This window comes from Panthera pardus, unplaced genomic scaffold, assembly GCF_024362965.1.
Source record: "Panthera pardus isolate Hobbes unplaced genomic scaffold, ASM2436296v1 HiC_scaffold_16, whole genome shotgun sequence".
Taxonomy (NCBI): Eukaryota; Metazoa; Chordata; class Mammalia; order Carnivora; family Felidae; genus Panthera; species Panthera pardus.
Window position 1 is genome coordinate 67,126,978 of NW_026526721.1, and position 14,612 is coordinate 67,141,589.

The window sequence follows — 14,612 nt, forward strand, 5'->3', positions numbered from 1 at the left end:
ATGCGGAATTATAATAGTACTTCCTTGATAATGTTGTAGTAGGGATTAAATGAGATAATAAATGTCCAGCATTTAGCAAAGAGGGTGGGACATAACAGGCACTGAAGAAACATTAGCTGTTAACTTGTCTCATTTGTACTTATCTTGCCTACTTTGGAGATTGAAGTCAACTGACAACAGCATGTAAAAGCATTTTGAAAGCATTAAAATGATACAAATGTAAACTGGCATTAAAAGCTCTTAAAGCTCCATCACTTTGTCCCCTGGCAAACCCATTCAGTTAGTCTCCTCTGGGAAAAAGGGAGAGAAACCTGTCATCTAAGGATTGAAAGGTAACTTCAGATGAGATATTGGAGTTTGTGGGAAGGAGGGAAATGGTAGAGGATTCTGTTTCCTACCATGAAGTACTTTTTAAGACTATGCTCAGGTGCCAGTGGGGACTACATCCTATATTAAAGTCAAAGGAAAACAATGAAAGAAAATTATCTTTACAGCTAAATGATGTATGTTCCAAACATATGCATATCTCTGTATATTACTTTATTCAATGTCTTCCCTGTGTAATATCAGATTGGGCAAGATATTTTACAGTTTCTAGAACATATTATCCATACAGCATAGGGACAGAGGTATTCAGGGGATTGAATGGCATTTCCTCTCCTTTACACATGAAGGGCCCTGCCTGGACGGGTGTGGCAGGCAGCAGGGGAGCATGGTCTTTCCAGGCAAGGGGCTTGACCTAGTGCCAACACTTGATGGAAGGTCTTGATTCTTGAGTGATTTTTAGGCACCCAGGCACCTATGACCCACTAAGCAGGTTAACAAAAAGTACACAGGTTTAATCCTATCAGAGTTTATGTCTGAGCAAGCTATCTCCCCAAGTATATTTGCCGTCAGTACTTGTTACATTTCCTTAGATAACAGTGCAAATATAAAAGGAATCAAGGGGAAGAGGGAGTGGCCATGAGTGTGAACAAAAAGGGGCTGAAAGAATTAGGAGAGGAGAAAAGAGGACAAAGAGAAGGGGGCTGGGGCGGGGGTGGGGGTAGGAATTAGGTCTATGTATTACATGTTTAACAAAGGTCTGGTATCTGCTACTCAACAGTGTGAGGCTCAGGGTGGTGCTAAGCATGTGGCTACACAGGGGAGGAAACATATATACTGAGCACTTGCTATGTTGTTAGCCATGGTCTTGGGTGCTTTATTATATAGTATCTCATTTAACCTTTGTAAAAACACCCATGAGATAAGCCTTATTTTATCTCAATTTCATAAATGAGAAAAATCCTCAGGGAGATGAAGTAACTGGTTCAGGACCACACAGCTAGTGTTTGCCAGCCTTATACATGGCTGGCCTTATACATTAATGCGTGCCTTATACATGGTATGCATTAAACATTTGCTGAGTAAAAACAAATTCATACAAGACAGGCTAAACTGCTTGGAACAAATTTTAAGTGCTCTAAAAGTATAGAAAACAAATAAAGTTAACCATTTGTAGGGTGGCAGACAAAAAAACAAAGAAGGGTGTGTATTGCTGGGAAAGGGGGTACAAGAGCATCCCCATATCAGCGGGAGAAGGCTGCCCAAAGTAGTGAGTGAGGCCAAGAATGAGTGAGCCCTGAAATCCAAACAAAGAGCTTTAATCCACTCTATAAGCTATGGGGATCTAATAGAGGTTCTTGGAGGAATAAAATGAAGGTGAAAAAGATGAACCCAGGTAGGTTAACCTATCGTCTGAGTAGAGGCTGGTTGGAAGTAGACAGAAAAGAGGCAAGATGGTTAAGGTGCTTAAAATAGGCTAGTGTGAGGTTTATCACCTGGAATAGAAAAGAAGGGGCAAAGCCTGGGATTAAGAAATAGAACAAGGTTTGGGAAATGAAGAAAGTGTCAAAACTGCTTTCTTCTGACCCCACCTTATCCTAAGATTCACAGATTGAAAGATACAGAAATAAAGATGAGGGAAATATGAGACATGACCTGAATCTTCCCAATTCTTTAAACACAAATTTAATTCTCCCCCAAGGATAAAATGAAACACACTACTGGGCTGAAAGAAACCCAGGCAGATGATACATTAATTATCAGCATCTCATTCCACTGCATTGTTGTTGGGGCAACATGTTTAATAAGTAGCATTTAGTTAGACAATCTATTTCTACTTCTGCATACTAGGATTCAATTAGACAAAACGAATTTAATCCATGGTATGAAACAGGGGAAAGAGCAATGTACTAAAAATGAGGATGCCAGGGTTCTGGTCCTAAGTCTACTATATCAACCTGGCACTTGTGACTTTCCTGAACACAGATTTCCTTACCTGCAAAACTGGTCCAAAGAGGAAGACAGACAGAGACTGGGAGTGAGTTCTACTTGAGTTTGGCAGAGTCCTGGGATTCTGGGGAGGTACGTCAGGGATCCCATGGAGGTAAGGAAGGAGCCAAGTGGACAGCTCCCAACCATCACCCACACCCTCCTCAGCCTGAGAAACTCCGCTTTCCTATCCACTACATTGTGAATCGAGATGTCATTCAGTCTTCAGTGTGATCCCACACTTTACCCCCATCACCAAGGGAAAATTGCTGGTCTATATGCTAAGAATCTTGTGTCTTAGAATCAGCCGGCTCATTTCGCAAAGAATGATAATACAAGTTGATAGTTGAGTGAATCTGTAAGTTAACGCCACTCTATAATCTTTAAAAAATTCACAAAAGCCCAAATGAGACACACTCTTTTAGAATTTGGGTGGAAAACTAAACTTTCATTCCAGGCATAAACTTTGAGGCTCAATGGAGGTAACCAGAACTATCAGCCAATAATGCAAAAGGCTGCAGAACCTACTTTAGATTATCTTAATGTTTTGTTTTAAGGGGCAAGTATCACTTGTGTGCTAAACATTTCTTTTTAAAGAAAAAAAAACTTTGAAAAAGTACAAAAATGAACAAAAACAATGACAACTGATCTCTCCACAGCTCAGAGCACAGGGACTGGGGTTAACTTCCCAGGACTCCGGGACCTGAGAGGCTCCATCAGGGCCCCAGGCCACACTGACTAGACTTGCCAGTACCCAAATCTGACATGATTTCACTAATGGCCCACACTTAACAACTACAGAAGCCTGGATGCTAACTAGAAGCTTGGGTTAACTCTTCTTTAGAAACAGAAGAGAACAGCATGCTGGATCAAAATGAACATACTCTAGGATTTTCCAAAGCTCATATTGCAATCTGCAGCAGACCTTGAGAAAATCAACTTACTGGATTTTTCTATTTAGTGTTAATTTGGAGACTATTTTCTACTTATTTAAATGTTATTAAAATAATATGTGATATCAATCGGTTATTCTTTTACCCAACATAGTAATGGGTTTGTGTGTGTGTGTGTGCTCGTTTCTGTTTTATGAATCTTATACATGTGTCCATGTCACAACATAAACTGTATTTCTGAGAGCTGTAAAAAAAGTTTGAAAAGCACTTCTTTGGTAGATACCGGAACTGAGAAAAGTAGTTTGATTTCTGTTTGATCTTAGGGAATTTTAGGAAGTTTCGTGTAAAAATGAAGAGGTGGGGGCAGTATTTCCTGAGTGATGACCATTTTGTAGACCCTGTGCTTGATGTTAAGCCATCCAACAAGAGCTGGCCTTATGGGGACTGGAGGGTGGGGGTTGTGAGGGGCTTATCAGGAATTTCACCTGTTTTCTGGATGAAGGGAATTGAATTCCTCCAAAGTCACAGCTAGTAAGAGGCAGATTCTGAATTCCAACCTGATAGTCCACTGACTATTAACTGCAGTTTCTTAGCTATAGGGGAAGGAGGAGGAGGGGAAACTTAAATTGCTTCATTCAAGTTAGCTCTAAAATACCCTACTTGGGGGCGCCTGGGTGGTGCAGTCGGTTAAGCGTCCGACTTCAGCCAGGTCACGATCTCGCGGTCTGTGAGTTCGAGCCCCGTGTCAGGCTCTGGGCTGATGGCTCGGAGCCTGGAGCCTGTTTCCAATTCTGTGTGTCTCCCTCTCTCTCTGCCCCTCCCCCGTTCATGCTCTGTCTCTCTCTGTCCCAAAAATAAATAAAAAACGTTGAAAAAAAAATTAAAAAAAAATAAAATACCCTACTTGGATCTAAATCATGAGTATCATCACCTCACCACCGTGGCTAACATTCATTAAACCCTCACTTTGTTTCAGCCACTATATTAAGTGCCTTAAAATCTTCATTTCACTTAATCCTCACAAAAACCTTATGAGATATGTACTATAATCATCCCTGTTTACTGCAGGCTTTCAGTAACTTGACCAGAGTCACACAAACATTGTGGATGCAAAATCCAAATGCACATTAAATAGCTGGATGAAGCTTTTTCTTTTATATATACCTTCTACACATATTCGGGGAAAATATCTGCTAAAATAGCTATTTCCCCTCAAACCGTTGGAGTCTGAAGAGTTGAAATCTCAATTTCTCACCTATGAAATAAAGTTGAAATTTGGAGCACCTGGGTGGCTCAGTCAGTTGAGTGTCTGACTCTTGATTTTGGCTCAGGTCATGATCTCACGGTTCATGAGATCAAGCCCTGCATCAGGCTCTGCACTGAGCATGGAGCCTGGTTAAGATCGTCTGTCTCTCTCTCTCTCTCTCTCTCTCTCTCACTCTCTCTCTCTCTCCCCGTGCCCCTCTCCCCACCCCCCCCTCTGCATTCTCTCTGTCTCTCTAAAATAAAAAGGAAAAAAAAAAAAAAGAAAAGTGAGATTAGATGTTACTTAGGACTTTTTGTGAATTCAGCTTTCTCTAGTTCTAAAATGGGTCATGCAGGTAGGCTTCCATTTAAAGAATGCCTGGGTGGCTCAGTCAGTTAAGCGTCCGACTTCAGCTCAAGTCATGATCTCACAGTTTGTGAGTTCGAGCCCCGCATCGGGCTCTGTGCTGACAGCTCAGAGCCTGGAGCCTGTTTCAGATTCTGTGTCTCTCTCTCTGACCCTCCCCCATTCATGCTCTGTCTCAAAAGTAAATAAATGTGACCAAAAAAAATTTTTTTTTAATAAAAAAAATAAAGAATGCCAGGCAAACACAGCAGTCTGTATAATTTTACCACCTCGGCATCCTGGCTACTAACACTGCATGGCTGGTTCCTGAACACTTGGAGCTCCACTTTCTAAAGCCCCTGTCCATTTAGCAATCTGCTTACTATAAAGAATATACCCTTTGGTTATAGTCGCTGTATTTGAAAATTTTTCAGTGTTCAATATTCTTCATAAAAATAGAACAGCTTTTAGAACAGTATGCTGATGATTTAAGGATTGGGGTTTATACCCTAATAAAATTTTTGTCTGTAAGGCTTCTTTTCTTATTCTATTGACCTGGATGACTGCTGGCTACAAAGTCCTAATCTGGAATAGGGTGCTAAAGGGGGGAGATGGGAGTAGACCTCTATTTTCTTGAAAAGGTAGCTCAAGCAGCTTCAGAAATCCCTAGCTGCCATGGAACTTGAGCTGAACACATAACGCACAGGATAGAGGACTGTGAGAAGCTGGGATTTTTATGATTTTGCTGTCACAGTCCCAGTTGGTAACTACTCTGGTGGAATTTGGGGCACTTAAATTTAGGTGAGGTTTAGTCCATTTCCTTGTGTATCATGTGTCGGACACCTAGCCTTCTTAGCTTCAGACAACTGATAGAACATAGATCCTGCAGAAAACGGTGTGAGCCAGAGGGTCTTAGGGATACTGATTTTCCAGTTTTCTCACCCTTTTGCAATTCTCCCTCCTTTTTATTCTCAGCATTAAGCTTAAGCTATTGTAGAATCTTGTCTGAATGAGATTTAGTTACACCCAAGTGATTTTCATGTCCTATCAAGCTGGTAAAAATGAAACTCTGCCCATAACTTCAAATTACATCTCCTTCAGAAAAATACAAGACTCAAATTGGTCTGTGAGCAAACTGAGCTGACTTCCCACTGAGATAAGAGGGCAGTTATTCCTAAAAAGGGGACAAGGGATGGTAAAATGAAATGAAACAGGGAAGAATTTCCAAGGGCACTCATACATTCTTGTTTGCAAGGTCACACCTACATCCTACTTGAAAAGGGTTGAAAGTCCTGCAGTCATTCAGCTATCCTTTCACCTGATTTTACTCATGCAGATAGACACTCCTGCCATATTTCCAAGAGATACACTGAGACACAAAAACCATGCTTTCCAAAGCAGACAGGGTAGGAAAGTTAAGAGAAGGGAGGATAAAGGGTGGGTGGTTGGGCGCCTGGTGGGGAGATACTGAGCAAGGGGGAAGAGTTAGGAAAGTGAGTGGATACAAAGAAAGTAGAATAGGGACACTGACCATGGTTAGCAGACAGCCACATGGCTTAGTCCTATAAAATAAGCAAAGTAAATAGGAATCAAAAGAGTGGTGCTTCCACCTTTATCGATTCAGTTTTAAAGACTAAGAAGTACCTAAAGACTGCGGGAGGGAAGCCCAGGGGCTCTGGGTTTCTTTCTTAGTTGCACCTGTTTCAGAAGGGCCTAGGCCAATACATGAGGAAAACAACAGGTTCCCACAGGCAGAAACTCGAGCTACTCCCCGCACCTCCTGGTGCCTGTGCCAAGAGCTACCAGAGCGCTGCCCCGGCCTCCACTACCCTGCCCTGTCCTGCCCGAGGCCAGCTCTGCAAGGCCAGGCAACAATGGCTTCCTGTCTCTCTGCGCCCAGGGTGAGACCCACTTTCCCAAGGCTCACCTGCTGGGAGCCAGGTGAAGAGGAGCAGCCAAGGTGCAGGCAGCTCGGGGCCCATGCCAGCCGGTCCCTGGCCCCTTTCTGCTCAGGGGCTCCGGGGGCACGTCAGCTCTCTTCCACAGCTTTCCCCCCAGGACGCACCACTTCTCCAAGGAATCCCTCCGCCTTCCCCTCGCCCGGCGCGGCGCGGCGGAAGGGCCGGCCTCGGTCCCCGAGCAGGTGAGGTCCGGTTCATCCCCACCTGGGGCGCGCCCCTCAGCCCCGCCTCCCGCCCCGCGCACCGCCCTTTCCTGCTCCGCCCCCGGTCCCGGAGGACCGCGGCCACCTCTCCTACCTGCCACCGCCTCGCCTCTTCCACCGCAAGACTCCAGGTAGTTCTCCTCCCTGGAACCCCATCTCTTGCCACACCTTTCCCGCTTATAAAGAACGTTACCATTTTACCCCCCATAAGTTCTTGGGAAATCTCACCCCTAGCAACTTTCTTACCCCTCTTTGGAGAATTTATGTGGACATAACTGTCTAGGTGCATTTCCTGCGTTATATTTCCATTCCCTCATGCGTGTTTGGAAAACTTTTTTTCCCCACTGAAAACACACTAATATGACTTTTGCACATAATGTTTGCTCAGGTTTTCTAGAAACTAAAGTGTATGGTATAAACTAGACAAATAGGTCTAATTTTCCACAAATATAAAACTCATAGATGCTTATTACAGAAAAGTTAGAAAAATATAAATTATTAGAAATAAGAAAAAAATCCTGCTCCCACCACCCATAGTTAGGCATTGTTAATGTTGGTGTATTTCTTTTTATTAGTTTCCATCCTTCATGAAGTGCAGCTCCACAGCCCCTCACTGACTCAGCCCCCCCAAAGTCAAAGATTCTAGGTCACTTTGCACCAGGCCAACTAAGATATAATCCAGTCCTTCCTTCCTTGGCAGGAACCCACTAGGGAACCATAAAACACAGGAAGAAGACACACTTGCCTTCGGGAACCAACCAACGACATTAACCTGGAAAGTCACCTATACACTGGTCAATAGAAACAACAAGCTATTTTATACACCTCTCCCTTATTAGGGATTGTTCATTGTGCTCTCCCTCCTAGCCACCGTCTTTTTCCTCAAGAAAAGAATTATAAAGGTGCATTAAACATGGTTTCTGCCCCTCAGGAAGCTCCCATTCTCATCAGTGACCTTAGAAGTCAATATTATTTCTCTTAAGATTGTCTCCTCCTCTGCTGTGAAGGGTTCTCTTCACTAGAGCTACTCGTGTCCCTCATCTCACTTCAGCCCAGAGGAACATCCTTGTCCTGAGACTAATTGGTGGTCAACCCAGTCCCTTCTCCCAATTTCCCCTCCTTCCCCTTTAGTCTGCCCTCTAGTTCCCCAATTGGCCTCTCCCCTTTAAATGTTTTTTCCTGTAGCCACTTCTCTTCAAGAAAGTAGGAAGTAAATTCAGGCAGTAAGTACATGGCCAAAGGCAGATGGTACAGAATGTTCAGGGGCCTTTAGACCTTCCACAGTGGGATCTTAGCACAGCAGCAGAAGCAGGATATAATGTGAGGGATGCTCCCCCTACCCCCTCCAGAGACTGTGCACATGCTGTCAGGAACATTGTATGTATCTGAGTGTTTGTGACCCTGAGGGATTTGTGTGGCTCCTGGATTTGTAAATTGCTCTAGGCAAATGTTAAATCCCAGTCTAAAAAAGTATGAGCCCTCACTTTCCCAAACCTACCTCCCACGCCCTTCAGTCCTTGTTTTGATATAAAGGTCAGTTTAATACTACACGCATCTTTTTTCTTTACTACCTATATTCTATATTCCACCTGTATGAAGCAATGATCTAAGAGCCTTCTGTGCATTATCTCATTACATTTCTACAATAACTATATAAAATAGGGACTGTTATTCTGTTATTATCAATCCCATTTTACAGATGTAGAAGCTGAGGTACAAAGAAGTAACTTGACCAAGGTAACAAAGCTAGTAAGTGGTGGAGTTATGAATCTAAATGAGGCAGTCTGATTCCAGACCTTCTGCTGTTAGCTATTACACCATACACTCTCACCTAGCCATGTCTCAATCTGTGTTTACAGTTATCAGCTAAGGCAGTTTGTTTCCACATATATCATTTAGCTCTACAGAAAGTAAAACTCCATTCCACTACCGTGAGCTCTCCTGGACTAGTTATTCTGCCAACATGTACCATTGATTCAATAAAGATTTGATAAGAATATACATTTGGCTCAGAACAACAAACAATTCTTTCATTACTAAATATAGAAGTAAAAATCACTTGACCTGCTGATAGTGACTGAGACAAAAGTGTCCTCATATACAAAGTAACAATAGGTAGTATTTATTAAATGCTTATATTGTGCTGGGCACTATTCTCAGCACTTCAATAATTCTCTCAACAACATTCTGAAGCAGGTATTATTATTGTCCCCATTTTACAGCTAAGGAACTTGAGGCACAAAGATTCAGTTACTTGGGGTCACCCAGCTTGTAAGCAGAAAAGCTGAGAGGTAAACTCAGGCAATCTGCCTTTGGAGAACACACCCTTAATTATTACCCTAGCCATATTGTGTTTCTTGGTGTTCACTCGTCTAGGGTCTAACCACAAAGTACAGAGCTTATGATTTCATCATTTATAATCATACTTTCTAGTTAAAACTGTCCATAAATATTTCTGAATACTGTGTCTATATATACATATGCATCTCTGCTCGAGAATAGTTTGATATTTGTACATGTGTGTATTTATCAAGAATGGAAGAAAGAAAATAAAGAAATATGTAATTAAAAATCCTGCTCCAGTTAAACCTAAAGGGACGCAAGAAATGAAAGTAGCTAACTGATGCTGCAACATTTGGAAATATCTCATTCATTTTGTATGTCTGGCATACAAAGAGCATAGCACCTGGCATATTGGTAGTGCTCAATAGATATAGTTGAGTTCTTTATCTATAGTTGCTGGAGTAAGTGACATGTAAGCTGGGTTTGAAAATGAACAAGACTTTGTCAGAGCAATCCAAGCAGAGAGACTATGTGCGAAAATCATAGCACCAGGAAACAGCATAGTTTAACTATAAGCACTTCAGTTTTGCCAGGGCAAGGTGGGGAGTGGTAGGAAAATTTGTTAGAGAGCCAGGGTAAATAAAGGGCCTTGCATGACCAGCTGGAGAACTAAGACTTTATACAGTAGACGTTAGGGAGGCAGCAAAGGGTTTTAAGCTGGACAAGACATGATCAGACTTGCGTGTTAGGAAGATAAACTTGTCAGCAATGAGAAGAATGGTAAGCAAGGATTGAGATGAAAGGCAGGGAGATCAGTTAGGAAACTGTTACTGTGGTCAAGATGGAAATACTGAAGGCTCAACCCAGTCATTGGTGTTGAGAATGGGGAAGAAAAAATACTTTGGCAGACATTTAGAATGTAGAATTGACAAGACTGATGGTAAATTAGATGTGGGAATTGAGAGAATATATATTTCTGATTATTAAGTCTGTGTAGATGGTGTTGCCATTCTACACAGATATACAGAAAAAATTTTGAATCATTTTAGACACATTTGCACCTGACAGAATAGTGGAGTATCCAAATGAAACCCTCATGGATGGTTCGACACCTTTATTAAGTACAGTTGTTTGAGTGGGGTTGGTAGGAACTACATGCTTAATAAGAGAGGTCTGGGTCAGATGGGACTGGGAGACCTACTTTTTGGTCAGTGGAATATAATCCAAGATACAATTCATCTGGGAGTAGGGCTAAAAGCAGGAGGTGAAAAAATCTGGGGAAAGGAGTTTCAGAACAAATATGTTCATTATTACTACTCCTATTCAACATTATACTGAATCTTCTAATTAGCATAATAAGAAAATTTTAAAGGCTGAAAATGAATAAAGATATTGTTATCACAGTGTTTTGATTACATAGACTACTGAAGAGAATCTATATACACAAGGACTAACAAGAAGTTGCTGAAAACAAGGTCAATATGTTAATGTCACTGGAACATCCATTTGGAAGATATAACTTTAAAATATACATTTGTGGGGAACCTGGTTGGCTTAGTCGGTTAAGTGTCCAACTCTTGGTCTCGGCTCAGGTCATGATCTCACAGTTTGTGGGATTGAACCCTGTGTCATAAGGCTCTCCATTAACAGTGTGGAGCCTGCTTGGGATTCATTCTCTCTCTCTCTCTCTCTCTCTCTCTCTCTCTCTCTCTCTCTCCCTCCCTCCCTCCCTCCCTCCCTCCCTCCCTCCCCGCCCCCCTGCTTCAAAATAAATAAATAAACTTTAAAAAATAAAAATAAAATATACATTTGTAATAGCAGTAAATCTATAAAGTAGGAATAAATCTAACAATATATGTGAAATAGCTCGATGGAGAAAATTGTAAGAAGTTAGTAAAAACACTTTTCAAAGATGTAAATAAATGCAAAGATGTACCATATTCATAGATAAAAACAATATCACTAAAGACAGTATTTTTTCTGAGTTAATTCTAAATATTTCTAACAAAAACCTGAAAAATCTCCCCAGAACTTCCTAAGATATTCTTAAAATCAAATGGAATACAGTGGTAAATAGCTAAGATAATTTTGAAGAAAAATAAGAAGGAAGAGAGAAATTTGCCTCTTTAAATGAAAAAGCTAGAGCACTTAAAACCATGTGGCAGTGGCATAGATAAGCAAACAGACAAGTGGAACGAAGACAAAAGAGATTCTGGAAACAGATACCCATATAGACGGGAACTTGATACATTACAGAGATTGCATTATACTTCAATGGGAGGATAGGGATAACCATAAACTATTCAATAAGTGATGCTAGGACAATTAGTGTTTGTTATGTTAAAAGTTAAGATATTGTTTCTTCATACTACATACAAAATTCCAAACTGATTGAAATCTAAACATTAAAAGCAAAAATTTCAAGCTTTTAGGAGAAAATATGGTAGAATACTTATATGACCTTGAAGAAAAGAATCATTTCTTAAACAGAAAACAAGAAGAATAATTCATTAAGGAAGACTGATACAGAAGACTATGTTAAATTTTAAAATTCTATAATCAAAGACAATGTATACAAAATGAAAAAACGAAGCACAAACTGGAGAAAAATGTTTGCTGTGCATTTAAAAGGCAAAAAAATATGACCAGCATATTTAAAAAATAACAACAACAACAACAACAACAACTCCTAAATAGTAAGTAGGGGACAACCCAATAGCAAGGGAGACAAATAGCCAATTCACATAAGAGGAAATCTGATTCACTATTAATTATATTAAAAGATGCTCAACCTGACTAATAATCAGAAATTGTAAATTTAAAACAAAGCTATTTCATGTGTGACAAATTGGTTAAAATGTAAAAGTCTGAGCAAACTAAGTGTTGGTAAAGATGTGAGAAGTTTAAATTGGTTCAACTACTTTGGAGAACAATTTGGCAAAATCTCATGAAATTGAAGGTGCGTATATCCCTGCACCTTTTGATTTCCCTTCTAGGTCTCCAATCTATAAAAAGTCTCACTCTTGTGCACACAGATACATGGATGTTGGCTGCAAAACAGTTTGTGCAAAACCTGGAAACAACTTCCCAACAGAGAGGAGTAAATAAATAAAATGGGGCTTATCAATGGAATGAGATAATATGACACTGTTAAAATGAATTAACTAAATCTATACCATGGATGAATATTAAAAACATAATGTTATATGAATAAAGAAGTTGCAAGATATTATTTACAGTATTTTGTCAAATGTTAAGACAAAAACAATATATATAAGGTTCACATATATGTAGAACAAAATACAAAAACATTCCAGGGAATAGGATTCACCAATCTTGGAGGGTTGTTACTCCTGAGAGGGAGGGAGGAGAGGTATGGGTCAGGAGGGATGTCAGCTGAATCTATAACATTTTATTTAAAAATATATATATCTTGGGGTGCCTGGGTGGCTCAGTTGGTTGAGCATCCAACTCAGGCTCAGGTCATGATCTCACGGCTTGTGAGTTAGAGCCCTGTGTTGTCAGTTTGAGCCCTGTTTGGGGGGTGAGGGGGCTTGGCACTGACAGCTCAGAGCCTGGAGCCTGCTTCTGATTCTGTGTCTCCTCTCTCTCTGCCCCTCCCCCGTTCATTCTCTCCCTCACGTGCGTGCTCTCTCTCTCTCTCTCTCTCTCTCACAAAAATAAACATTAAAAAAATTTTTTTTAATATCTGAAACTAATACGCTAAAAATGTAAAATCCGTTACATTTAGGTGGTATAAATGGTGCTGACTGTATTATTTTGTATGCTTTTCTGTATCTTTGGCTTATTTTGTAATTAAAAATGCTTTAAAGACAAAAAAGAGTAGCACTGAATGAGACTATGTGTGTTTGGGCTATGACATTTCCACTGACATCCAGTGTGACTTTAGGTAAGTCACTTTGGCCAAGAATGTTTTTATCTATCAAATGGGAAACTGGATGAGATAACTTCTTTGGTTCTTCCCACCTCTGGCATTCTACAAAAGTGAGAATGACCCAGATTAGGAAGATACCAGGGTTCTTTAGCTGGACAGAGGAATACAGAACTAATGCATCTCTAAGGGTGACTTTCCTCAGAGAATGGGCTCTACCCATTCTAAGCAGAGATGTAGACTCCATGTTCTGCCAAAGCCATGCATGGAACCAAGGTACTTTAACTGCACTTTTCATGGAAGGCCTGAGAATCTGGTTTTCTGACTATTTTATTGTAAGAAGAAAATCTAAGGACAATTGGGGGGGGGGGGCTTGTCCAATTCTTGAGGCTGGAGAAGAGGCCCAAGTCCTCATAGCAAAGCAAAGGTAGGCAGCCTGGAGTTTTGCTACCAACAGAGGGATTTTTTTCTCTCTCTAGTGTTTTTCATCTTGTGTCAAGGCCCAATTTGTTATTCAGACTCAGAGCTTCTCTGAAATGATGAGCTCAGTCCATACACATCTCAGTGAAGCTCAGTAGGGGTCAGAATATCCAGTTCTTTCCAGCCCACTCCAGAGAATCTGATTCAGTTAGTCTATGGGGAGACCCAGGAAGCAGTATTTTTTCAAAAGTTCCCAGGTGGTTCTAATGTACAGCCAGAGTTGAGAAGCTACTTGAAGAGTGAGCTGGATGAGAGAATGCCCCACATCTTTGTTAGCAAATAGGGCATTCCCCAGGGCAGTCCCTAAACAGAACACTTTCCAACACATTTCTTGTCTCAGTTTATCTTTGATAATTCTGCTTTGCCACCACCTTGAATGACAGAATAACAGAGTTTCTACTCCAAAGACCAAGATCCTGAAGTATGTAACTTTTCTGATGTTAGGTTTCTTCACCAGGACAGCACAACATACTCATGGTACCTTCACATGGGAGTGAGGCTAAGGACATCGTCACCAAGCAGCTGTTTGACTCTAAACAAATAACAGTCTCTCTAAGCCTCAGTTTTTTGTTTTAACACAACGGACTTAGGCAAGATCAGTGGTTTTTACACTGTATTCTGAGAAGCTCTTGCATTCTGTGGAGTACCTAAGGATTTGCCTCTGCCAGAAAGGTCGGTTTGAAAAAAATCACTGGATTGAATGATCCAGAAAGGCTTTTCCATAGCCAACAGTTGACAATTCTAAATTCTACAGGAATAGATTTATGCTACCACCAAAGTCTAACATAACCCATATGCTTTGAGGCCTTTTGAAGATCATATTTACCAACCTGGTCTAAAGCAGATATTACAAACTGGCTACTTGCAGACCAAATTCAGTGCACAGTCATGTTTGGGTTTTGCCTGAAGAATACTATTTTTTCTTTCTTTGGCGTCTTTTTAAAAAATTTTTCGGGGAGCCTGGGTGGCTCAGTCGGTTAAGCGTCCGACTTCAGC

At 40.9% G+C, this 14,612-nt stretch overlaps 1 protein-coding gene across 4 annotated transcripts in view; it reads right to left on the reverse strand.

Moving 5' to 3' along the window:
* The window catches only part of ILDR1 (immunoglobulin like domain containing receptor 1), a 30,292-nt gene extending 23,393 nt beyond the window's left edge, over positions 1 to 6,899 (reverse strand). For all 4 annotated transcript variants that reach the window (XM_019448545.2, XM_019448544.2, XM_019448541.2 and 1 more), the window contains exon 1: positions 6,725 to 6,899. In XM_019448545.2, the coding sequence (XP_019304090.1) occupies positions 6,725 to 6,779 (55 nt within the window). In that variant the 5' untranslated portion in view covers positions 6,780 to 6,899. The remainder of the gene's footprint in view (positions 1 to 6,724) is intronic.
* Positions 6,900 to 14,612: the final 7,713 nt, after the last annotated feature.